General features: G+C 41.0%; 2 protein-coding genes across 3 annotated transcripts in view; one reads left to right on the plus strand and one right to left on the minus strand.

Moving 5' to 3' along the window:
• Positions 1-18,159, plus strand: part of LOC117225537 (uncharacterized) — a 48,096-nt gene extending 29,937 nt beyond the window's left edge. The window contains exons 7-9 of the mRNA XM_033479181.2: positions 14,028-14,210; positions 16,906-16,990; positions 17,517-18,159. Of these exons, the coding sequence (XP_033335072.1) occupies positions 14,028-14,210; positions 16,906-16,990; positions 17,517-17,586 (338 nt within the window). The 3' untranslated portion in view covers positions 17,587-18,159. The remainder of the gene's footprint in view (positions 1-14,027; positions 14,211-16,905; positions 16,991-17,516) is intronic.
• Positions 18,160-18,241: 82 nt separating this feature from the next.
• Positions 18,242-25,749, minus strand: l(2)k09022 (HEAT repeat containing 1 homolog l(2)k09022). Of its 2 annotated transcripts, XM_033479180.2 has the most exons (6): positions 25,682-25,749; positions 25,525-25,606; positions 25,301-25,449; positions 19,804-25,216; positions 19,077-19,527; positions 18,242-18,498 (listed from the first exon to the last, which is right to left on the minus strand). In XM_033479180.2, exons 3-6 carry the CDS (start codon positions 25,440-25,442, stop codon positions 18,328-18,330), a joined length of 6,177 nt encoding a protein of 2,058 aa, XP_033335071.2. In that variant the 5' UTR covers positions 25,443-25,449; positions 25,525-25,606; positions 25,682-25,749; the 3' UTR covers positions 18,242-18,327. The 2 variants fall into 2 exon arrangements, with proteins under 2 accessions (XP_033335071.2, XP_033335070.2); XM_033479179.2 differs by having other exon boundaries at positions 25,525-25,683.
• Positions 25,750-25,783: the final 34 nt, after the last annotated feature.

Genomic DNA, 25,783 nt, shown 5'->3' on the forward strand with positions numbered 1-25,783 from the left:
ATCATTCCTTTAATTGTAAATCCATATCTTTTATTGCACGGATTCATACATGTGTACAGAGTGTTTCGTCTAACTGAGTACAGTACAGAAATATCCCAAAAAGGGGTTGAAGCTACGAAAAAAATGTTTAAACAGAAGCTGTTCAATATAACAAGCTGTCTTACATAGCATGAACAATTTTTTCATTCATACAATGATGGAGAATATTTCAAGGCCAATTTGAAATATTCTTTTAAATCAGGCCATACATCGTCTTACTACGACTGTACTCAGTTAAACGAAACACCCTGTATACGTGTCAGTGTAGCCACGCAGAAAACAGAAATTTTCTTTCTCTCGTGGCTCTCTGCGGTTGCTTAACCGTAGTCAGCGTAATTGTAAAAAGTCCCACATTCTCGGGTTAATAGTTTCAGCTGGTTTCTAGAAACTTATAATTTATGTTAAAAGCTTCGAAACTTCGCTAAGATAATTAAAATTTCTGGATTTCGTAATGAAGTCTAACTGTCGGAGACGCTTCTACGTACGCGGAAAAGGAATTTTGAGGAAAAACCAAGAATGACAGCAGCTTCCTCAACGAGGAGATCTCTTGAACGACGCGAACACGCACGCGCTTCCCAAGCGATCCGTGCAGCGGTCATATTAATCGAATTATTTATACTTGCCGCAGAACGTGCAATCAGCGTCATTGCACAGAATCACGTGTACCAGCGACGCGATTCTCAGCCCGGACGAAAATGTTCTGGTGGTGATTGCGTTACCGGCGCACGTGCACCGTTCGCGTAATTCGCGAAAATTTGATCGAGAACGCTCGGGTTCAGGTGATCCCGAATTTCGCGAATCGCTTCATCCAACAACCGAAAGCGACAATTGACTAGACTTCCATCGATCGGATTCGTGCTCAGCTGGCATAGCACACGTGACACTGTGCACAGGAATTCCATTCGAACGTTTCTGATAATTGCACCGGCAAACAGCGGAGAAAAATGACCAGGTCTGTGTCAAAATCGTAGAACTTTTGACAGAAATGAGATACAGAGATGATTTTCTATTCGAATTAAACTGAATATGTTCTAAGATAAAGGAAAATTATAGAGAACGTCGCACGAACAATTTTCAACATTGAACGTTTATTTGTTAAATTTCATGTTTTTCGATGCAATTTCTCCATCATGACTTGTGATTATTTTTGAGCGATTTTAAAATTTAGATTCGTCGTATCTAGATAGCGTGGGGTTCTGTGTAAATTGATTAATTGATTCTGATATTTTAACTCTACGCTTGTCATTTAATTAAGTATTTAATATTTTAAATTGAAATATTTCTATGTGAAATTATTTTATACTTATCGGAGTCATAAAGCTAGAAATGATTGCATATATAATACTAAATTCTAAATTCTAAAAAATTAGAATAAATTCTTTCTTGTAAAAAAGTATTATAAGACAACACTCCTTAGTCGCTTTTAAACCTCGATAGGTTTGAATATATGAAATTTTTTTTATTCTTCTATATTATTTATCTTTGACTGAAAAAAAATTGAATATGACCAGTACAATAAATATAAAATTAATTATGCCGGGAAACATAACGAAAGCACAACAATTGGTCACGCCACAATAACCGGTTCCACTACCCTATTTGGCCCGAGATTGGAAAATTACTTTCGGAAAATTCGTCGAGGAAAGGATACTTGTTCGACCGAGACTTTGATAAGTTATCCGGAAAATAGCTCGGTAAATCATTGTCTAGGAAGAAGCTCCTGAAAAATTCGTTGGATAGTTGGATACTTCGACTTCGTCGAACGAAGTTTCACCGCTGCAGTTTCGGAACTTCGTTGGATTAATAGTTCACTGAGATAAATCGACGGGAAGATGACGCGACGAACAAATAACTCATCTGTTCAATTGGATGCGCTATTACACGGCTAGACTTCCATTCGTTCGTTCAAGAATCGAATCCGGGAATTTATCGGCGTCTTCGAAGATCATTTCTGAACGGTCCTCGCAAAGTTTCGCTCGAGCGATAAACTTGAACTCGTCGGTTACAAATCGATTTTACGCTCGACGATCTTTCCGGCATCTCTTGCCTCAATAAATAGTTGGTCAAGCAAACGAATCGAGCTTAGATCTTTTGTTATTTTGTGCCATTTCAGATCATTTACCGAGCATAATGCTACCGGTAAATCAATGATAAATCAATGATATAAATGATGACATAAACGACGATAAAGTTGCAAGATTTTTAATTGAGAGCATCTACAGAATGCAATGTTTAAAATTCACTTATTCACTCAGATAAAAATGCTAAAAAATGTGAGTTTTTTAAATTGGTTCTTGACATTTCAATGGATCTCCATTTCTGCAATTTTTTTCGGCGATCGTTTGGTAAACTGGACACTCTAATATTCCAAAAAAATTCATGTTATTTGGTCGAATGTTTTAAAAGTTAAGTGTCGTATATATTCCTGAGCGACTATATCTACAATAACTCGAAAGTCACCTTCCCAATCGATAAAATTGTCACTTTAGGCGGCGAAGAGCAAACAGAGGGAGGGGCGATTATCTGGAACCTATCCCAAAAAAATCGATCGCCCGTCCGCAAGATATCGGGCTCGTCTCGTTTACAATTTCCGCAGGCGCGCGCGTGCCCTTTTCCCGTCGTCTTTCGTCGTCGATTTCCAGCGATCTATCTCGACGCAACGCGTCATCGACCTTGCAATTCCCAGCGCCAAGAAGTCTTTCTCTCTGCACGCGGTCTACGTGACTGATGCAACGCAGTCGAAGTTCTGCGCGATCTTGCTCCTGATTCTTTTATCCTGGCGTCCTTTTCACCGACGCGACGGAATGTTGTAATATCGCGCCGACCCCGATCAGCAGCCGACTGCTAAAATTAGTTTCTGCGTTTTGCCCGCGTGACGCAATTTTCAGCGTCTTTTTCGCCGCTCGTATATCTATTCTCGTGAATCGGTCCGCGGGACTCGCATCAATTCGCTACGTCGATCATGGGCGTCCTTGCGTCTCTCGAAACGATCATCGAACAAACGCTAATCGAATATTCCTATCCGAGCGAATTACCATTCGTAATGGTAATTGTAGCTCGGGTTGACCTGCCGAGCAAAATTTCAATGAAATGTTCAATATGCATACCGGTCACCGAGATTCGCGTATTGCATTTTTTAAGTCTTCGATCCGGGTTCATGTAAATACGTTACATAACGAGAGTCTCTTGTTTTTCATTGTCATTTGAACAAGCAATAATAGTAACTGGCGTACATTGCTTCATTAAAGTGAGAAAATCGAATTTATTTCGATTTTGTAAAGTTTTTATATTATAATAATATATAATATAATAATATATAATGTAATAATATATATTATAATGTCATAATAATATATAATATAATAATATATATTATAATATTATAATAATATATACTGTAATGTTATAATAATATATATTATAATCTATAATTAAAATAATACATATATAAAACCCGTAATAATTCCATTATTAGCAGCATGCGCATTGCTATGCATGCCAACATTACATGAATGGCTTTGTAAAAAAGATTTCATCAGCATAGAATCGTTTCCAAAGCAGCGGATCGCCGCGATTCCGCGAATAAAGTCATTTCTATGCACAAACTCATTCTTCGCGCACAACAAATAGAGTCATTGAGTGGCCGCGAACAAGACATCAGCGATTACTATTGCAATCCCATGGCAACGGTAATCGTCAAGGCTGTTGCGAACACAATGCAGTTACGAGATCGCGATTTTCGCACCGTGCTCGGATCCTCGCGATAAGAGCGGCCGGAAGTCATCTGGGAGTCGCCGAAACAGACTCGCTAAGGACTCGAGGCGAGCCGAGAGACTGATACCGGCAATTAGTTCTCGTTTTCTCGAGCTAGAAAGTGCGAAACTAGGTTGAGGAGCGCCCGTTGCGCCGAGCTTCGGCATCGCCGGCAATCGTTGCTTTCACTTCGGCGCGACGAAAATCCATTGTTTTTTGAAATTTAAATGTTCGGCATCCACGCCCCGGCTGTTCCAAACACGACCGAGTGGTTGAAGTCGCAGTTTGAATATTCAGCGCGGAAACTATGGTGGATTATGCATCGCGAGGACGTAACCACGTCCCGGGAATAAAAGCCCTCGACGAACCTCGCTGCATTTATCTTTCTGCTAGATTTCGCGAAAACGTGATTGTAGAGCACTCAACTCTGTTTCCACGAAAATGCAGGTCCTCGGTCGGAATGATTCTGGCAGGTTACGGGAGGGTTGTCAGGCGAAAAAAACTATCGGTAACTTTATAGATAAAATTTTGGAAACAGCATTCTTTTGCGCTGATTCGAATTACGTGCGAATTATTCTAGCAACTGAATTTTTTGGCAATGAGAAGATCTTGTTTTTATGCAAAAGAAAATCGAATTGAAAAATCCGTAGCCAATTCTCGTCGACATCGTGTACACAAACTGCAGTACAAATTTCAGCTCGATATCATTGTTATTGTTCGTGTTATTTCAATTTTAGTGATAATTATTGGCATTATGGCCGTCTATGTGCCTATCGGTGTTGGACAGAACTTTATTCGGATGACTGATATGAAATGAAAACGAATGCAATTTTATTCGACACTATCGAATAAATATAAATATGGAATAAATAAAAATTTATCGAGATACGAATGCGTACGAATGAATTCTTTTTAGTCGAATATTTTTGTCCTAAAAGAAAAAATTGTTTATTGTCAAACAAATCTGTTGGCGAAATAAATCGCACGTGATTCAACCCAGCGTAAAAAATGCTATCAAAATGCATATTTTGAAAATTTTATCGGAAAGGTTACTAATGGTTCAATTTCACCTGAATGCCCGCCTTTAAAAATAATGTAACGGTCTTTCGTTTGGCACAAAAGAATAACAAACGTGGCATTCAACGTTAAAATGCTCTTACGATAACGAGCAACGATAATCTTTGAGGTAGTTTTCCGAAAATCGACAAAATGCATAGCAATTCCGTCGAGTCATCCAATTGTAAAGTGCACAAGTATTTTTTACGAACGTCGCGAATTTTCTACGACCGATTGTACGCGTCCGCGACGAGTTTTTATGAATTCGGAGGAGTCACTGCGCATTCTTTTATAAGTTTGGAGAAGCTACCGGTGTACTTTTTATGAAATTGGGAGCCGCCGTTTTGAATTGCAAATTTTCGGCTGCGGACTCGTTATCGGCGGCCTCGGAAACCCTGAATTACGAAGTTCCAGTAGAATTCGACGGAATCCTGACTTTTGGCCAAGAATGACCGATCTCCGGACCACTCTGCATTCCCCGAAACAATTTTGCGTCGCACTCGAGGAGCCATTCGGCCCTGCAAGTGGCATCTCGACCGTGCGATCGCTCAAGGATTAAAGTGAATTAGAGGGTTACCGACAATTGCGGCTGATTGAACGATGACCAAAGGCCAAAGTGTCGCTGGTCGAGGCGCACACCTTCCACGCTGCATCCAGCGATCCTCGAATTTCGCGATAAGAAAATCATTATTTGCGAGAGAGGGGTACATAAATTCTAATTGTTTGTTGTTTTCGAAATTCTCGACCAAATTGGATCCGGCGAAGCAAGAGTTCGCTGGGTCGGGAACGTTCGAAAACAAGAACGTTCAGCGTAATCTGCCCGTAGCCGTCGCACGATAAGATTTCATTCAACCGCGAGAGATCTGTTTTCATTCTGGTTTCGCCAAAATAAGTCCTGATAGCGGCGTCGCAGGCACACCAGCTTGAAATTGCAGCTCCACTTTTCCACGTTCTTTGAAAACAATGTTCGCGCAACGCCTCGCCGCGGAAACGTTTATCGCTCGAATCTCGCAACGATTCGATCGGATCGTTTCACTTGGTGCACAATTGCGAGTTTTATCGGAGCACTACTCATTTTCTGACTCCTTATCTGCTTTCCCCCGGCAAGTCCAAAGATCAGTGTGCTGATTGCTCGATAAGTAATATCGATCCGTAGTTTCCTGATAGAAACTTCAGGATTTTTCACGAAAAATGTAAAATGCTTTCAATTATTACGCTATTTGAAATTGCAACTGCCCTATAATTTTATTATTATTTCGTTGTTACTATTATTATCATCACTTAGAAATATATATATATATATATATATATATATATTAATAGAGTTATTATTATTCTATTACCATAAGCATTTGGCCCAATGATGCTAGACAAATAAATAAAATAAGCTGCACACGAGAAATAAAATAAGATAAAACTAAATCGTAAGAATAAAATAAGATAACATAGAATAAGTTTCAGCGATCTTTAGCAATAGGAAAGAAATGTTCGAACAGTTGTAAAAATTGCAAAAAAATTGGAACAGCGAACCGAAAATACTTTTCTAGAAACGATGACGTTCCGAAACGAGTATCCCGTCGACTTGTCTGAAAATCAGCTCGAGACCTTTTTCTTCAGACGTGGAAGGGTTAACGCGCCGACTAGTGTTCGTTCGAGCAAAAACGTAGCGGAGCTCGTTCCATTGAACGATTTTTCGCGAGTTCGAGCAAGAAGAGCTTTTCTTTTCCATTCGGGTCGTCCCGGAGCGAACGGAACGTGAACGGCGCGTGCTGCCAACGTGAATCGTGTAACGATAATTGTAGAACGGAGCAGCGATGACCGGTGACCCGTGGTAGATCAGCATGCTTCATCAAAATCTTCCCACATTCAGAAGCGATAACGGATCGTTCGATTCTCACGCAATCGAGTTTCATTCTTTTTAGCCTCGCTCTCGTATCGGTCATCGAATTGCCGCTGTTATTCAGTTGATAACAGCAGATTTCGCAAGGGTACGCTGCTCGTGTCTAATGCTCCGGCAAGCGACCATGAGATCGAATGCATTCGATTGTTTTATCATGGATGTGTTTAGAATTACAATGCCGGGAATCAAATTCTTTCTTCTTCTTGCGAAATAGCAAATGCTGGCACAATTTACTGACGTTGCAGCAGTTTTGTTTCTTGGAACGACCCCGATTATCAATGCGTTTCTATCGGTGCATGCAAATTTCCTTTCACAATTTATTCGGTATTTGCGTGCACCACTGTTTAGATGCTTCTAATTTAGTATAATATTACTGTACCGTAGAGTTCGGCATACTTTATTCGAAGAATTCGATCGATATGTTATTCGAATACAATTTTATTCGAAGAATTTATTCGATATATTATTTGAATACAATTTTATTCGAAGAATTCATTTAATATGTTTTATTCGAATATAATTTCATTCGAAGAATTCATTCAATATGTTTTATTCAAATACAATTTTATTCGGAGAATTCATTTGATATATTGTTCGAATACAATTTTATTCGAAGAATTCATTCAATATGTTTTATTCGAATACAATTTTATTCGAAGAATTCATTCAGCATGTTTTATTCGAATACAATTTTATTCGAAGAATTCATTCAGCATGTTTTATTCGAATACAATTTTATTCGAAGAATTCATTCATTATGTTTTATTCAAATACAATTTTATTTGAAAAATTCGTTCGATATATTGTTCGAATACAATTTTATTCGAAAAATTTATTCGATATATTGTTCGAATACAATTTTATCCGAAGAATTCATTCGATATATTATTCATACTACGATTGTGAACAGAAGGGTGAAGGAAGTCCGAAATATTCTGGCGGCAGTGTGCACAGAAGCGATAAATTAAAGTAATAAATTGGTGGGAAAATAAACAGACAGACATTAACCAGAGTGCAGTGTACAACAACGGGAACTCGCGGGGTCAGGTTATCAACGATGATCTGTCAAGATGTCAGTAATCGGTGTTCAGCAGCTCGATCCAAAATACGTTTGAAGTTCATCCAACCGTGCGAATAAACAGTTGAACGTGACGGGCGCAGCGTGTCATTTGTACATAGATACTTCGATTCGCGTAAATCGTGATGCGTTAAATTAGCAACCGATAATACGGCGTTTCAATTAGCTGCTGATAAATGCGGATCGATAGAGGTGCGACGGGAAAATATCGCTGTAACTGGGTCAATTACTGTTCGATAGGGCGGAAAAGTTCGATTATCGAGGAATTGCCCGGGATAAGGATGAATCGATATCTGCGAAATTAAGGGTAATGGAATCACGGTTATCGCCGTCGGAGAAATTCAAAGAACGAATCATTAGCGTCGCTGTAAACTGTATATTACATTTATCCAGGTTAAACGAGCCAATTACTGCGCACTGCTAATAATCTTCGGGAGTTTTCGCTACTAAACACAATTTTAGCAATTTAATCGACATTTCTTAAGTACTGTTCGAGGTAAATTTACAAAGTTTCTTTCGTCGAAATAAATTTTCCCGATGACAAAAGTATCAAATATTCTTTAAATGTTAGGAGAAAGACTTCCGTTTTTCAGATGTTTAATTTTAACAAATAAACGGTTAATTGAATTTAAATAAAAAAAAATGTGATACGTCTTATTCGATAAATATAAAATTAATTATGCTTGAACGTAAACAAAAGGTACAGCAATCGACCTACCCCACGGTAACTGACTCCATCACCCTTATTTACGAACAAACGCCGCGTCAGAATTCTCCGACAATTTTGACTACGTTCTGCAAAACTAGAATCTCTCCTGCCTTTTACGAGACCGGGCTATCAGCAAGCGCTCGTATTTCACTAGTTTTTCAACGGAACGCATTTAAACCGCGCTGCTAGAAAACGGTAAATACAGCGCCGGGTTTTTTGCAACGGCGCGGCACGATGACCGTTGTTTTGCGTTCACCTCTTTCAAGAAACACCGGTGCACAAACGCCGCGACCGTCTCGCGGGAGACTGAGATTCTCTTCGCGAAGATCCTTCGCATTTAATTGTTTCTTCTGTTCAATTAGAACCGTTCGCCGAGTCACCGTCAGTCGACTTTGTACTTGTATATACGCTTGCTCCGCCACTTCGCGTACAATTCCACGAGTGATTAAATCACAATGTGCCGGGAAACGTATCGGTTCGATAACTGACCTTGTCCATTAATATTGTCTCACGTAATTAGTAATTACTGGATCGCGGTTTTTCTGAACTTATGGCAAAATTGCGTTGCTGCAATTTGAAGTACCAGAGAAATCAGAAGAAACTGGAAAATATCAATGTATTATTTTGAATCTATTGAAATGATTATAAAGAACTGATGCTTTTATTTTCCATAAAAGTCCGCAGTCTAGTGATTACGTTATGTGGCGCGATTGTGTTCCTTCTTGGTTCGCCTTTTGTTAATCGATACTCGTGTCCGTCAGCTTTCTCGTTTAATATGTACGGACGTTTTAACGCGATTATTCTGTAGAATAAACGATTATATCGTTTACGAACAACCGCGTCAATATGCCTTAATACGCTCAAAATGTTGAGATTGGAATTCTTTGACAATTTCATCCGTTTAGAATGATTGCATTATTCTCTAATCCTCGACGCCAGATACACTATTATTTCCATTCCATTTTTAACCAAACCTGTGAATTATTGTATCCGCGTAATTCCGAGCGGATTCGATGCTTCCCTCGAGCCGTTTCGATTACCGTGGAATTTTACTGTAACGCCACGAGTTGTGTAGGCACTGCGAATCCGGTTTGTGTCGCGTCGACATCTCCTAAAATATTATCTACCGTATTTATGGATCCGATTCCGCCATTATTTCGAACGCAATGCGTCACCGGCCCGTGCAAATTATCATCGCGACACGGCGATTTAACGCACATACGTAAGTTAGCGATAGCGGGGTAATAAATTTGCGGCTTATCGACGTGTCGCGGGCTCGTAAACTGGTCTGTTTCCGTTCCTGCCTTGAATTCGATAAGAGCGCGTGTCTTCGTGGAAACATCTCGAAGATGGTAACAACAGTCGGCGTTGTTGAATTTGGCCTCGCAGCTCGCTAGTTAGTCGTCAGCGAACGTGGACAACCTCGCGCTGTGACTAAGAACAGTGTTCCCCTCGAGATAACAATTTCATTAATGAAAGAACCTACAGTTAATTGAAGAACAATTATTATTTGCCGACTAACGACAAGTGATCCGACGATTTCGGGAAACTTATCTCGCGATTGTGCCGTACGAACGAGTGGGAATTAGAATCGAAAAAGTAGCAGAAGTGGCCGAGACGCGTTGGTTTCAAACATTTTCGCTTTCCGATCGCTTAAATGCTCTTTATTGCATCGGAGGATTTAGCAGACATACTTTAGACGATAAACACATTAGCAACGCGGTTTTCGTATGGTTTCGTCTGGACTGCGAGCATTGGCGTCTTCCCAAGCCAGTCTTTCGATGAAAAAAAAAGAACCACTGTCAACGTTCCAGACCGCAGATTGTTATTATTAGGACAACGCGTGTCAGATTATTTTCAACGCTTCGCGAAGAAACCAGTGATGGAATAAATAAACGTGTAAGTAGCCTTTGACGACTCGAAACCTTCGATTTTCACGAATCCGTTAAAAAACAACTCCGATACGGCGGTTGGTCGAGTGTAGATACGTAAGCGAAGTTCTTATCGCTCGACGATCAGTATTAACAAATTCAGCGACTATCTATTTTGCATAAATGATGCGACTACATTAATAGAGTCGTTACCATCGCCGCGGCTGCGTACACACTTCCTCGCATAATCCTCGCGTCTTCGGCAAACGAAACGATCGAGGATAGTGCGAAACCTGTTCAAACCTCTCGATCACATTCAAACACGTGCTGGATTCGCAACGCTCGCAAAATAGATGCAAGAATCACGAGATTCTCTCAAGAAGCAGTTCATCCACTTAGACAAAATTTTGCGGCAAGAACGGGAAAAGATTAAATCGAAATAAATAAAATATTTCAAATATAAGTCGGAGTATTTAAAATGTATTTAAATATAAACCAGAGTGTCTGAAATGTATTTAAATATGAGCCAGATTATTTAAAATGAATTTAAATATAAGCCAGAGTATCTGAAATGTATTTAAATATAAATAAGAGTATCTAAAATGTATTTAAATATAAATTTTATATACTTTTACTTAAATATATTTCAGATACTTTGATTTATATTTAAATATATTTTAGATACTCTAGTTTATATTTAAATATATTTTAGATACTATGGCTTATATTTGAAATATTTTATTTAGTTCAATTTAGCTAAATGACTTCTCAGTTCCCGAGTTCCTCAGTTCTTCCGTTCGTCTGAAAAATCCTCGGCTGAACGGATCATAGATTTAATAAATATATTAAATAACACACGCGGCAAGTGAATGTGTTAATTAAAGTGAATGACGTGTTTGCTCAGTCCGTGCTGGCAGGAGTCAGACGCGACAACTTAAGGGCTCGGCGACTGTGGGAAAGCGGGACAAAGGTAGCATTCAGGGCAATTCAAACATTGAAATGATTCAAGCAAGCCTCTAGCTCGGGGCTGCTCTCCCGTCTGCTCGAACAGTCTCGTCTCCAGCTCGAAGCCGTTCGAACTGCTCGCAGATTTCGAAGCTAAAACGCTCGAAGACCCGTCGCCGGTCGCGTGCTGGCTTGCGGGGAATACGAAACGCCGATCGACGGGATCGTAAACGTATTTTACGACCGAATTGGTTCGGAGATTATCGGAGGGGAGCGGCCCTAAAAACAGAAGCCGCTTCGCAATCCGGATCGTATATTTTACGTGGGCCGCGCTGTGGGAACGGTCGGTCGCTGACAAAATCGCACAACTTTTCATAGAATCTAGATAGAACGACGAGGCTTTCTTCGCCTTGAACCTCGAGATCTTGCGGAATACGAGAAAGATCAAAGGAAAAGGTGGAAACTATATCTTGACCGTGAAAACGTTGATTGAAGTCGACTCTGAATATCGATGTTTCTGACGTATCGTTCACCACGTTTAAAGATCAGACGTTCCGATTGATTTATTAATTCGTTGTCGTTTTTTTCTGGACGATCAAATTATGTGATCTATCCCCTGGCAACCTGTGACCTCGCACGAACTAATTATGCATTTATGTACATTCGAATGGGTATAATCCGCGCATTAAACATTAAACATTGGATACTCGACACTGATCATTAAATACTAAATATTAAACATTCAACATTGAACAACGAACATTGGACATGAAACATTAAACACTTCGTGTAAATGAGTGAAATTTTTCCCCGAATATGTTGTTCGTCGTTGTTTAAAAGCATTTTCCTCTTATTCGGCAATGCACCGTCTTTAATTTCAAAATGATTTCATCGCACCACCATAATCCTGTCCGATGTTCTACGGTTTTATTACAGAAACGAGCGAACGTTGCCATCGCGCGGCACCGAGTCGCCGTCGTGAAACGCCCGAAAAAAATTCAGTTCCACGTAATTGCGTCACGTCAGCGCAGAAATAAACTGCAACCCGTTACCCGGCTGTTATTGCAGAACGTTAGGAAGAAATTTGAAAAATACAGGTTCTTTTTCCCGGACGAGTTTATGCCCTTTTTTTACGGACATCCTGGTGCCGTTCCGAAACGAAGGGACTTTTTTACGCGCCCCCGTGGAACATTACGCCGGCAGTGCGGAACTTGCGAAAATTATTCACGCTCCGCTAATTGTCGGTTTCACCCGTTTTTCGGTACTTATGCAGTTTTCAACGTTCCCGGCTTTTACCGTGGATCATTTTGCGTATGACGCTACCGCGCACTCGGTTATTTTAACGTTCCCGGTGAAATGCACTCCTCTCGTGCACAGTGCCCGGGGTATTCTGTTCCAAAAGTAGGACGCTCCCGTTTTTTATTTTGCTTCTTGAATAACAATATTGTCTCCGATGGAAACATGTAATTACACGCGTGTTATCTGCTCTCTATTGTTTTAGTGCGCGCAGAGAAATGCTAGAAATGTCGCTGCTCTAATTCAATAATGAGCAATTTTTAAAAAAAAGCGTGATTTTGAGATACTCTACTATTTTATGCCAAATAGTATTGCGTGGATAATACAATACCGACATATCTTTAAACGTGTAAAACGAAAGATTTATATAGATTTTTTTAAATTATATTTTTTTATATTTATTTTATTTTTTTCAATATAGTATTAGTACAGTATTTAGTGAAAATAACAGTTCATTATTTTCGAAAACCAAATTATTATCGAGAAAATAATACTTTGAACGCACTTTCCTTAAAACTTCATTATTTAGACATATCTCGGTATTGAATTAGAGTAACGCATAATCACAAGAACTAGAGTGATTGTTAGTTTGCAGATCTCCGATACAGAAAGAAAATTCTTGTAATCCACTCATTGTTTTAAATTTTGTGTACTCATTTTTGTCGCAAACGCATAAAATCCGCAATCCGGTGATTACGAAATCAGTACAAAATTCTACGAAATCTTTATCACCGCGATTCGCGTTATCAGTAATTTTTTTTATATTCGTCACTCAGATACGAATTATCAATAACACTGTATCGCTAAAGACTAGCATTTTTATTCGAATTACCGATACCTTGACCTTCGAAATGCATCTCAGCAACAGATAAAACTTTTGCTTATTTTACTCGATATTTCACATACTTGGTAACTAAAAATAACAGGAAACGAGATCACGAGATCCAGTATTTTATCGTTTGCTACGTTAAAGATAAACTGCATCAGAGATGACCCTACAGTGTTTTCACTTATTTTATCTTTCCACACTTTCGTTCAACCAATTGCCTTTTTATTTAATAATCGTTGAAGAAAAGCAGATACGTAATAAATATAAATTGTCATGTAAGAAAGGCACGATTCAGGAGTTAGAATTATATCCAAAAACGCGGAAAATAATTCCTCTAAGTCCTTTCTCGTTAAAAAAAGTGGAAGGGTCGTTGCAATTTCTGCAACTTTCGAATCCGAGGGTTGTTTGTGTTTAAAACCGAAAACAAGTGAACTTTCATAATTAGATCGTGCCGAGGATCAAACGAAACATTCCCAGCGGCTCATTGATTCGGCACGAAAATTGTTTTCACCGGTTCGTTCGCTAACTAGTTTTGTTTCTCGATTTTCCAGCCACGTCGGCGGTGATCCTAAAGACAGAACACGAGCACCACCAGCTGTCATCTCTGTCCGAAGACAATATCCTCGGCTCGGGGGTTAGAATCGGGCGAGGCGAGGACGCAGCCGCAACCGGCACCAGGGAGATTATGGATTCGTCGCAATCAGCCATGATGAAGCAATCGGACTACGTCGTAGGTCAGTGAACCTAGCTCTCTGAGAATTTTGTTGTACACCGAATCGCCGGTCGAATCGTTGTTCTCGCTGTTTTCGCCGAACCTTCGAACATTTCCCATAGTTTCTGTCCACTACAAAAAGGGAGTGTTTCCCTCTGTGCGCCGAGACTTCCTCGAATTTGTGTGTTATCGTCGGAGACACCGTGTTGTCGTTTCGTGCATCTGTCCGTCGACATCATCTCGCCCGAAGTGTCGCAAAACAATACCACGGGACCGAATATCTATCGAGTATTTCACAAAAAGTTCACGTATTCGGGAAATCATTGAAATGGAAAAATTGCAGGTGGTAAGGGATCGTCATTGTTGTCGGTTAACACGCGGCTACCGTATCGCAGTTGGAATCGTTTGTTTATGTAGATTGGACAATCTTTGCGGTTGCACAGTAAACGGCAGTCGTAAACGTAATTTTCAGGAACTTTTTCTGACGAGAATCAATGATTTCCTTTTAAAGAAAAACCTTGCTTTAATGTACGTACAGTATACAAACGTATAATAAATGTTTATATACAAAAGGATTATATTGAGAAAAACCTGTTCAGATAGAGTCACCTATACGAACAGAATCTTAAATAATTTTTTGAAAATTTGACGTTGTGGCACTTTTTCAGATTTTCGAACAAAAATATAAACACAGATTGTATAATTTATGTATTTATAAACGAGATGTTTAATTATAGAAAAGAGTCTGCCAATTATTCGAGAAAAAATTCCTGATGATCGCTAACGATGACACCTTGCCTCTAAGTAATTATTACGTCACGTGTGGATGACACGACAGTATCGACGATCTCTTGAGATACAAGAGTAGAGGATCAAGGCATAATGATTCGCGTATGTTCTCGAGAAGGTAAACAGCAAAAACTGCTTGCGAGCAATGGTCAGGTTTCGCCGGTCACCTCGTTGCCGTCGTGATAAGATAACACACGTGCGATTCTCCAACTTCCAAGCGTCAAAGATTCTCAGCCAGCATAATGATTATGTAATTGTGAATGATGCGGAACGTAACGATTGCAGTTATCGTTCTTATGTAATGTAATTGCACTTATTATTTCTATTAACGTAGTTTGCGTATTGATTGATAGTTACTCTCGAACCTCAGTCACTAATTTAACTTCATCTCCGCATTGCTTTTTTTTTGCGAGTCTTATTCTAATTAGAAAATATAGATTAGCGTAAAACATGAATTTTTATATCTGAGTGAATAATTCCGTCGCGCGCGTATAGGTGACAGGACGGACAAAGTGTTAAATTAATGACAGCGATAGCAATTCGCTGATAAAACGTTGACATTGACAGTTTTTCTTGAAACTTCATCGACTGATTTGCACACCGCTTAAGCGCGTTTTACATAGTTTTACATGGAAATTTATTTGCTTGCGATTTTCGAAAAGAAAAATCTGCCAATTTAAATATCGATGACGTGCTGGCAATGCTTTGGAGTTCGTTGCACAATCATCTGCAATTATTCTCGCTTGACTGGCTGCTCGAATAGAACGAAGAAAGTTAGGAATCGTCGTGATTACGATGTTGCACTTGCCTCTTGATATTACGGAAGAATCATCGATGTTATTACAGTCCATTCGCCTTGCTTTGTTGTATTTAATACAGCGGGCACCGAGATTGCACATATTAACGAGAGTTCGCGCAAACTTCCCGGTTTCTTATCGCTTATCACCCCCTCATTGTTTACGTTGTTGCATTGTTTGCTCCCCGGCCAATCGCACTTGAAGATCATTCGCATTGCACCTTATCACCGGGGGAAAAATTAAAGTGGCAGAGAAAGACGCGTCTCTTTCTCTGTCGCTTTAATCATTAGAACGTTCGCGTTTCTACAATTGAGGATCGTTATTGCATTCGCTCACTCGATTTCTCCGCGAATTGATCTGCAATTATTAATTTCATCCGGGATGGAGGTCGCTCTCAATTTACATTTATTAACATCCATGAAAGATACAAATGGGCCAAGTTCAAGCTCGACTGCATCGATTCTTACTCTGTCCTTGAAACAGATATTCCTCTTTATTCTCGCGTTTCTTTTCAACGGTCACATTGAAACGTATTTTAGGTCAGAATGTGCTCTGTGAATTACTATTTTTAGTAGCAAGCTCCGGGCTTCTGTTCTGGATGTGTATAACAGTTGATTCACTGAAGAAATCGTTGTCGCGAGCAGTGACTTGACAGTAAGGAAACGTAAATATTTTTCTGACAATTTTGGATAATATTTTCACGGGGAAAAGTGAATGGTCAATAGCTGCGATTCTCTGTCGGAAAAGTTATGGTTCGTCAAACTGCACTGTAGAACTGTACAACTTGTACTAAACCATCGGTGACCTATTTCATAGTCGTCGGTGTTCTCGAAGTTCAAACAGCTCCGTGACGGTGCAATAGTGACCGGTCTCTCTCAACAGAGAGAAACACGATTTCTCTCTATTAATTACAATTGATATACCCTCGATTGAGGGGAACTCGGCACGGAAATGATCGCGTTAACCGCAAACTTCGACCGATTAGTCAGCGTCCGTTCAAAGTACACTGTGCCACGCTCGAAGGCGTGCACCAAGATGGCCGTGCACTAACTAACATAAGTGAGGCCGCTGAAAAACTGCACGTGGTGCTAGATACTCACTAATCGTATCTCTCTGCTTTTAACCTTACAGATGTCGTACTGCCGACCGTCCTAATTGCACTGCTGTTCGTTGGCAACGCCATCATCGTCTATATCATCTTCCAGTACAGAAAAAGGTGGGCAAAGTTCTTGGTCTAATTGGACCAATTAAAACCAACTTCATGCATCCGACTCTATTTCTTAGTCCTCGGAGAAATGAACATGTATTGTCAACTTCCTTTGACTCCCATACAATTCTGTTCGAATAATATTCAGTAATTGTTAAAACTTACAAAATATCGAGCAAGTAATAAATCAACGGTCGCAAGTTAATTGCGAAAGTCTGAATTCCAATAAAATTAAACACAACAGTCAACGTCAATTAGAAATTTGGGTATCGTTGTTTTAGAATCAATAATCTAACGAAATTAATTAGAAAATTCTGAATTGAGACGACGATTAATTGTAAAAATTGCTTCGCAGAACATTTTGTACGATTGATCTATGTTGGAGGGTGTTTGGGAACAAAAATGATTCACATACGAGAACTTATAGAATTCTAGAGTGCTAAAAATTTGTATAGAATTGAAATTGAACAGTTCCAGAAAATTTTGTAAAACGATGCTTAAAGACTTCGATTGACCGTGAACAATCGCTTTCCAGGAAAGTTCCACCGCTAGAGCAAGGGGAGGAGATGGCTCTGCAGAACTCGCCGGATGTGCCGCAGGTGTGATTCGTCGGATAATCGACAATTAAGTTCACGGTGCCAGCAGAAACGTCAGCGAGGAGGCCTACGTTGCATTTTTCTACGAGGATGATCTCCAAGAATCGATCTCGCGATGGACCTCGATCGTTCTCTTGCGACTCAAGTTCGTTTTAAGTGGCAGGAAAATGGCCGTCAAGGAGTCGGGGTTTTTCGAAATTCGTGTCTGTCGTCGTACTCAAAACGTTCTTCGTAGAAACAAGCATGCTCGTCGCGAACGAGAAGCAAATTATCGCGCGATTCTATTCGGAGCCACTTAACAAAGAAAGACTATACCGAATGCGCTCGTAAACGCAAAAATTCGCTGTCAATGTTAGAACTCAGGCGCCTATCTAGTGTTGCCACAATATGACGTATATACACGCACACGCACACATACACAACACATACAACACACACACACACACACACACACACACACACACACACACACACAACACATCCATTTACGGTTATGTATTATAATATAAGGAAATAATATATTCTATATTTCGTCCAAAAATTGTGACTAAGTTAAGAATAAACTGATGTTTTCTTAATTCATTTCATTCATTTATTGTCTTTCTCTCATTGATCCTCTCATCTCCCTTCCTCTCATTGAAATAGAAGAGTGTGTGCGATCAAGTAAAAATTAATTCGTTTTATTCAATTATTCTGCACCAATTTCTTCGACATCCTCTCGCGTAAATTACCATAAGTGCTATGACTGGTTTAGAAGTACTTCTGCAACGGTTCCCCTAAGATGTCCTCCAATGTGCGTACAGCATTTTGTGCACACTTCTCCGTAGCTTCGTCTTCGTCCTCCAACAACTCCGCCAGGAAAGGTATAGTCTCCGGCAACAGCGGCATAAAGTCCTCCCCTAGTTTCCTTACGATCTCCACCTGAGTTAAGACAGTTTACGATTCAATTCAGTTAACACACAGTTCTCCCGCGCATTAACATTTTACTATCCAATTAAAATAATTAAGGTCCTAAAAGCTTATCTTCTCGCCTGTCTTCGTGCCTCGTACAGTAAAATAAATTTATCGCGGTGTTCATGCAAGTGCAAATTAATAGAAAACTGTCCAATAGACAGAGATCCAGATTTTATAATTGTTCAACAAATGTCTCCTGCAACGATCGATTACTTTGAAATTCTTCCATCCAAAACTTTCAGCGTATAATTTTATAGAAATGCAAATTCATGCAAAATTATTTGCCGGCCAAAAATCCAGATTATACGATATTCCAGCAACAATTTCCTGTAGGGTTCGATAACTTTGACATTCTCCTACCCGAGAAACTACCAGCGCATAGCTTTAAGAAAACGCAAATTTGTCCGATAAATAGAAATTCGGGTTTTATGATTTTTCAACAAGATAAATTCCAAGCCCAAGTTGTACCAATCCATAATTTAGAATTCAGTTTTCGGGACTGAATAGCAGCTGCGAAAGGTAAGTACGACTAAAGTTTGACTCACCAAGGCGTTCAATGCGGCGCTTCTGACGTAGGGTTTCGCGTGTCGAGTTTTCAGCAACGTTTGGTAGACCAGATGCTTGTACAAGGTGTCATCGGCGATAGCATTAGCAAACGCTGCAATGCAGGGAACCACCAATTCGCTGGCCCTCTTCTCGTATTCCTCTCTGCCTCCCATGGTGTTCTCCAGCTGGTCCACGATAGGTTGCGCCAACGTCTCCACCCTTTCCTGGTTCAAAAAATTCTGGGCGTCGTAGCTGAAGACCCGGTAGAGCGTCAACAAAATCGCCTCGACCAACTCGATTTTGTTGGTTTCTTCCGGTAATGTCATCTCTAGGGGCTCCTCTGTGATGGCTGGATTGTTGCTCTTGAGCAACACTGCTGCGTGCTTGAGGAAGTGGCCGGCGAACAGCACGAACAGCGATTTTAGGCACTCTGCTATGTTTGCTGAGAGTCTGCGAACGAATAGTATAGAACGTTACGAATGATTGATGAAAAATTGAATCTAAAAATTAGAAGATGATCGCGATTCTATCTAAATTCAACCGTATTTCCTACTGGAAAAAAATTATTTGCAAAGTTTAAAAAAATCATTTAAAGATATACTGCCTATTAAGATGGCCAAGCTAGCTGCGACACCTTGACCATGCAGCTGCCCTTGGCTATCTCAGTGACATGCTAAGCATTTGAAAAGCGGTATGAAGTTACGGTAAACGATACGGCGAACAAACCTGTAGAATGTGATGCTCCGCTGCTTATGTTGCGGATTCCTGGCGGCCCAGTCGTACAGCTTGTAATATAGAGGTCTGAACATGGCCTCGCTCAGTTTCAAGACCAAGGCGACCAATGCCTTGCTGGCGCTTTCCTCGACCACCACAACATCCTCCAACGTGAGTTGATCATCCGTTTCCATGCTCTCTGTAGTGCTAGGCAAATCCTCTCGTAGCTGTAGGACTTTCAAGAAGAAGGTGCCTAGGTCTGGAATGGCTGCACTCAGTTCATTTGGCTGAACATTGTTAAAGGACTCTGCTAGGACAGTCATAAGTGCAGGTACACACTCGTAAGATCTTTTACCGAGCAATGTATCGTACGTTCTGTTCACTGCTGGTAGCAGCACTCTTAGCGGTATGCAACTGGATAGTTTCTGAGTGGTTGCTCTCAACCTTGAAACCACCACGCCGATCTTTGGATGTTCAGTATCGGTGTACAATGAGTTCAATCTTGCTAATTCGAATAGTAATTGGTCCAGGTAGAGGGACAGGAAATTGCCGACGGATTCGACAATCTTCTGCAACGCGCTCACTATGCTGACCAGTATCACGTCGGGCACATCTTGATGGCAGTGATTCTCTAACAGCTGCAAGATAGCTGGGACGAACTTGTTTAAGCTATGAATGGCATGAATTCGCATCGAGCTGCACAGTTCGGCGACGCAGAGCGCCGCACTGCCCAGCACTGGACCCTCTTTCGTCTTCAGGAGCTCGGTAGTCGTCTCGAGGATCGGCTTGAACACCGCAGCATTATCTGAAGCTAGCAACTTGGCCAGCAGTTTCAGCGTTATCAGAACAGTTTGTTGGACGATCTCCTGTTCCTGGGTCTCGGACTTCGCTTTGGTCCGAATGATCGTCAAAAGCGGTTCGGTTAGGCACATCAGATCGTTATAGCTCTCTTCGCCGAACTTGCGTTGTTGCAGACGGGCGTTCAGAAGCTCCAGAGCCTTCCTGTTCACCGTGAACAACTCGTGTTCCATCAGACGCTTCACGCTGAACAAGAAGGTTTCGTTTGGTAGCAAATTGTTGACCAGATCCAGCACGTCGTACAAATGATGCAGAAGCACCTTCCAGTACTTCGCCATAGGCTTGCCCTGATGTTTGTCAGCGTTCTTCGAAGTGCTCTGAATTAACAGAATCAACTCCACCATCAGCTGATCGTAGTACACCTTCATGCTATCCGATTCGCTGGTATCCAGCTCTGCGATCCGGTTGATGAAGTCAGTGGACGATAACAAGTTGCTCAGAAACTGTACCAGGGTATATTTATAATGCCTCAGATTTTTCGGGGTGGTGTTCGCCACGTCGAAGACGTGCTTGTACGTGAAAGACAAGGCTGCCTTCCGATGCTCTTCCCCGTCTATATCGATCGGTAGTTCCTTCATGAACTGTGCAAGTTTTATGCAGACCCGGATGAGCCTGGCAGGTGGGAACTCCTGGGACACCTGCAGGGCGAACTCGAGCCTTTGGCTGGCTGTCTTCTGATTGGTAATGCGCATTGTCCTAGCGATAACGTGGCTCTCGAAGGTGAGTAGGTAATACAGATGCAAGTGATTGTCCAGCAGCTGTAACAGCTTCACGAACAAAGGCGTCCTCCTGTGCTCAGGAATGTCCGGCAGGGACACGATGAACGTCCTCAGAACCTCGCAGGCGTGTTTCTCGTTTTCCGCCGCGTTTATTATGGGTAACACGGTTTCGATGGTCTTGGAGATGATCTGTATCGAGTAGGCATCGTCCTGTCGAACCACGGAGCTGCCCATGAAGGTAAATATGGGCATGATAGTGTACAGAGCGCATCGAACGTCGACGATCTTCAGCAACTCTACCAGAACCAACAGAGCGTGATGATGGGTCTGAGGATTCCTCGATGTCCTGATACACTGGGTGATTAGATCAATCTGAAGATGAGCGTCTCTCATGGGCAGTTTTTTCACAGCCAACCTGTGAATCGTGGACAACAAGAGTTGATTGGTGTACTCTATGGGACCTTGCTCCTCGAAGCTAAGACACGTCCGTAGTAAATCAAAGAGAATCGGATACAGCAGTTCTTCTTGCTCGATGTTGTCCGCCCTCTGCACGAACTCCAACAACGTGACTCCATGCTTCCATTCCTTCTTGTTTATTATGGTTGGATTGGGTATATTATGCACATAACTCAACCGTTTTCTCCGCTTTGCTTTAGGGTCGGTTATCTGCTCGTTCTTGAGGTTCTTCATCTTCTGCAGCTCCTTGACTATCAGCCGCGCGTTCACCTGTATCCTCCTGATTGCTCTATTAGCTATAGAGATGATATTGCTCATGTCGCAGTCGGAGAGCACATCTACCAGCTTCGTCAGCATCATGCTCTGAAGGTCGGACGACACTTTGCCGACGCTTTCAAAGAAGGGTTTCTGTATCTGCTTCAAGAGGATGACGCTCAATGAATATTGCACTCCACTCTCTGCGAACACTTCGATCTTGTGCTCCGTTACGCATGCCTCGAATAGTTGCCAGACATGCCTTACAGTCAGAGCCTTTGCTGTTGCGCTGTTGAATCTCTGCAGGATGTTCTTCAGTGCGTTCCCGGCAAATTTGTTCTTTGATTCTGTGGTTAAGGTCTCTAGGAGCTGGAGTCCTAGGGGTGCCAGTTGCTCAAGGATCGTTGGACCATTCACATGGACTAAAATGTCCAGCAGTTGTGACGTAACATGAATCGGGGTTTCGGGGTCCATGATTACGTGGAATAGTAATTGTTGTGCTTGTTGAAGCTTTTTCCTTAAGTCGGATTTCAACTGTGCGCACACGTCTGGATCTGGGGAAAGAAGGACGTACAGAGATAGGGACAATTGGTCAGGATCGAGAGATATCTCCGGGCTACGTTTGTTCAGTTCTTGAAGTAACGCTGAGAATGGTTCCACCGAAAAGTTAAAGGTCTGCATAAGCTTCTTCAGGACGTCTATCGCAGCTCCTCGGCAATCGTTGTTCTCCCTGGCGAGCGAGAGCAGTAAGTTAATCACGAAAACCTTGTCCTGAAACACCCATTGCATCGACTTGCACTGGTCCAAAAGCACCAAAGATATCTTCAGACAGTGATACGATGTCTGCACCTTGACTGGTTTTATGTACAGCTGAGACAAGAAGCAGAGCAGGTCTTTCACTGTGGCAAAGTGTCTTTGAAAAAATATCTGCAAGCACCTATAGTAGTGCTTGCACCAGCGTCTGTTATTTATCCCGTCAAAGAACATCTCCAGAAGTCTTAGAATCAAGTTGCTCCGGTGTGGATTATTCTCAAAATCGAATTTGGAATTCAGCTTCAGGTCCAGTCGTCTGTGGACCATTTCGAGAACATATGTGCCTACTTGAAGCGGTAAGACTCCTTGCGAGGTCAATTCGATGGCACACTGGATATTGTCTCCAGTTATATTGTTGCAGTTCTGAATCATCTTGACTTGAGGGAATTTTTTGATCATATCTGTGGCCATCTCGATGACTTCTGATGCGATTTCGTCCTGCAGAGAGCCAACAGGCACTCTGCACACGGAACCTAGGAGGATCATCTTAAAGAACATGGAGCCTGCGTCCCCATGGGCCATCTGTTGTTTCATGGCACTTAGTATGCTTTCAGCACAAGGCAACAGCTCCCAATTTAGTATATTGTGGAAAGCTGCTGATGATACTGCCTCTGCATTAGGTGATTCACCTAAGTCCTTTTGAACGCACTGCATGTAGGCATTCTTCTTACCGAAGTTTGATTGTAGTACTTCCATCGCGATTAATACATCTGTATCATCGTTCGGAAACAGATATGGCAAAGCGGTGATAAAGATGCTAGTGTCGTCTCCTACGTCACAGAGTTCTAGGAGGATTTTAAGCGCTGGCTTCGCTAATACTTTTCTATGATTGCTGTGACATGTTGAAAGCAATACCTTTATCTCGTCGACTAACATGTCTACGGGAATGAGGCTCGTTAAACGGCCGGTGGGTATGGATAGCAGAGCCTGAATCACGTTGACCTCGCTATCGTTGAACCTAGCTAACAGCGTGTTCGTCAGCATTTGCCGGACACTTTCTGGAAAGTTTATATTCTTCCTTGCTAGAGACTCCAGTGCCATGATCCTCTGCTCTGGGCTAATGTGGATTAGTCTGTCTAGTATTCCCATGGAATCCTGTGTATCTTTGGCTCCAAAGTGCCATGATGTGAGAAACTGCAATGCTAGCTTGGAGTCTTTGTCGTTGTCGCTGCGTTTCATAAGACGCTTTAAGTAATCGTCGAATCTTTCTGGATAGGTCTTCTCCAGACATTGACACAGTCTCATTAAGAAATTCTTGGCTGCACTTGACGCGCTGTCTGTCAGAAATTCTTTTTCCAAAACGTTTGATAATATGCTGTCCACGCCGTTGTTGTCTAGTTTCACTCGTATCAGAATATCACTCACCATGCTCTGAACTTTCGACGTTGCTGATGGATTTTCCATGATCACACTACAACCAGTTTGCACTAGAGGTACGATGAACTTCAGTGCATTTGTATTGGACGACTGAAGCTTTATCGCCAGTGGAATAAACCAAGACAATTCTGATAATCTAATAGCAAGGCTCTTCGGCACCGTAGTCAGTGAATGAACAGATGTATTGTACATAAAAAATAACAAGATCAATGCTTCTTCCCTCAAATGCGTTTTCTTGAATATTTTCAAAAGCAACTTTTCGGTAGTCTCATTGTTTAATCTCATTTTGCTCATTAACATGGATAAGATCATGTAAGTGCTAGCTGCAAAATCACCTATAGGAGTTTCTAAGCCCTTTAAAATGGTCGGTAATATGTGACCCATCTGAATTTCTGATATTGTAGACAATTTATTGATAATTCCCAAAATGGAGGTAGTGTAAAATGCGTATAGAGTGCTTAGACAAGTTGCTTTTTCTGAGTACACTCTTGTGGCATTGACAACATGACTACAAATAAGCTTTAAAAGACCATTATCACTACCAAGACGATTGATTAATGTTACAGAAGCTAAAGGAACACCAGGCTCTTGAAGAGGTTTCAACCAATGCCACTTATCAGCTTCATCTGACAAATTTAACAACTGTAATGCCCTCACAAACATTCGAGTTTCGTGATAAGGTAATATTAATAAAAGAAATTGATCCCTATTGAATTCATGTATACGAAATCTGTATATCAACCATTCGAGTGCTTTATGAGCATTGTTGAGTAAAAAATATGGGGATGAGAGAATGAGAAACCTTTCAATTTCTCCATTCAGCTTCTTGTTGACTTTAGAATCTTGCACAGAACGTTCAAGGCTAATAGAACTTTGTGCGAAGAGTGTCTTCTCAAATTCCAAAAACAAATCTGATAGCTTCGCTAATTCTTGAAGTCCATTTTGACCTACACAAATATTATTAAATCATTACTTACAATAGAAAAGGAATTACTATATTAAATTATACACAAATAAATTAAAATCCTCACCAATGTTTAAGACTGTTTCTCTGTCTAAATTGGCAGCCTCCTTAGGATCGAAGAGCAAGCTAGGACGCTTTGTATCCTGCAGCAGTATATTAGTCTGAGGTGTTCTCAGTTTCTTCAACTGTTCCGCAAGAGATGTAGCCATTTTGAATCTTCAATAAAATATATAACAAAGTTAAAAAGGGTCCAGATAAAAATATGATAGAAAAAACTTGATATAATCTTACCTTTTGAACTAATCTAACTTGCAATGATAGACTCTCGTAACTGGTTATGTATATTTAACAATGCTGTCGACACTCATTAAATCTACACAAATAAAAATATTTCAAAAATAGGCTCACTATCTGTAATATATTAACTATTCACTATTGCAAAATTAACCATGTGTTGACCGCTTACACCATGTGACACCATGGAATGGCTGATACTGTGCATGCGCGGCCATAAACAATAAGTTTGTCACCAGATGTCGCCACATGCTAG

Source organism: Megalopta genalis, chromosome 2, assembly GCF_051020955.1.
Source record: "Megalopta genalis isolate 19385.01 chromosome 2, iyMegGena1_principal, whole genome shotgun sequence".
Lineage (NCBI taxonomy): Eukaryota > Metazoa > Arthropoda > Insecta > Hymenoptera > Halictidae > Megalopta > Megalopta genalis.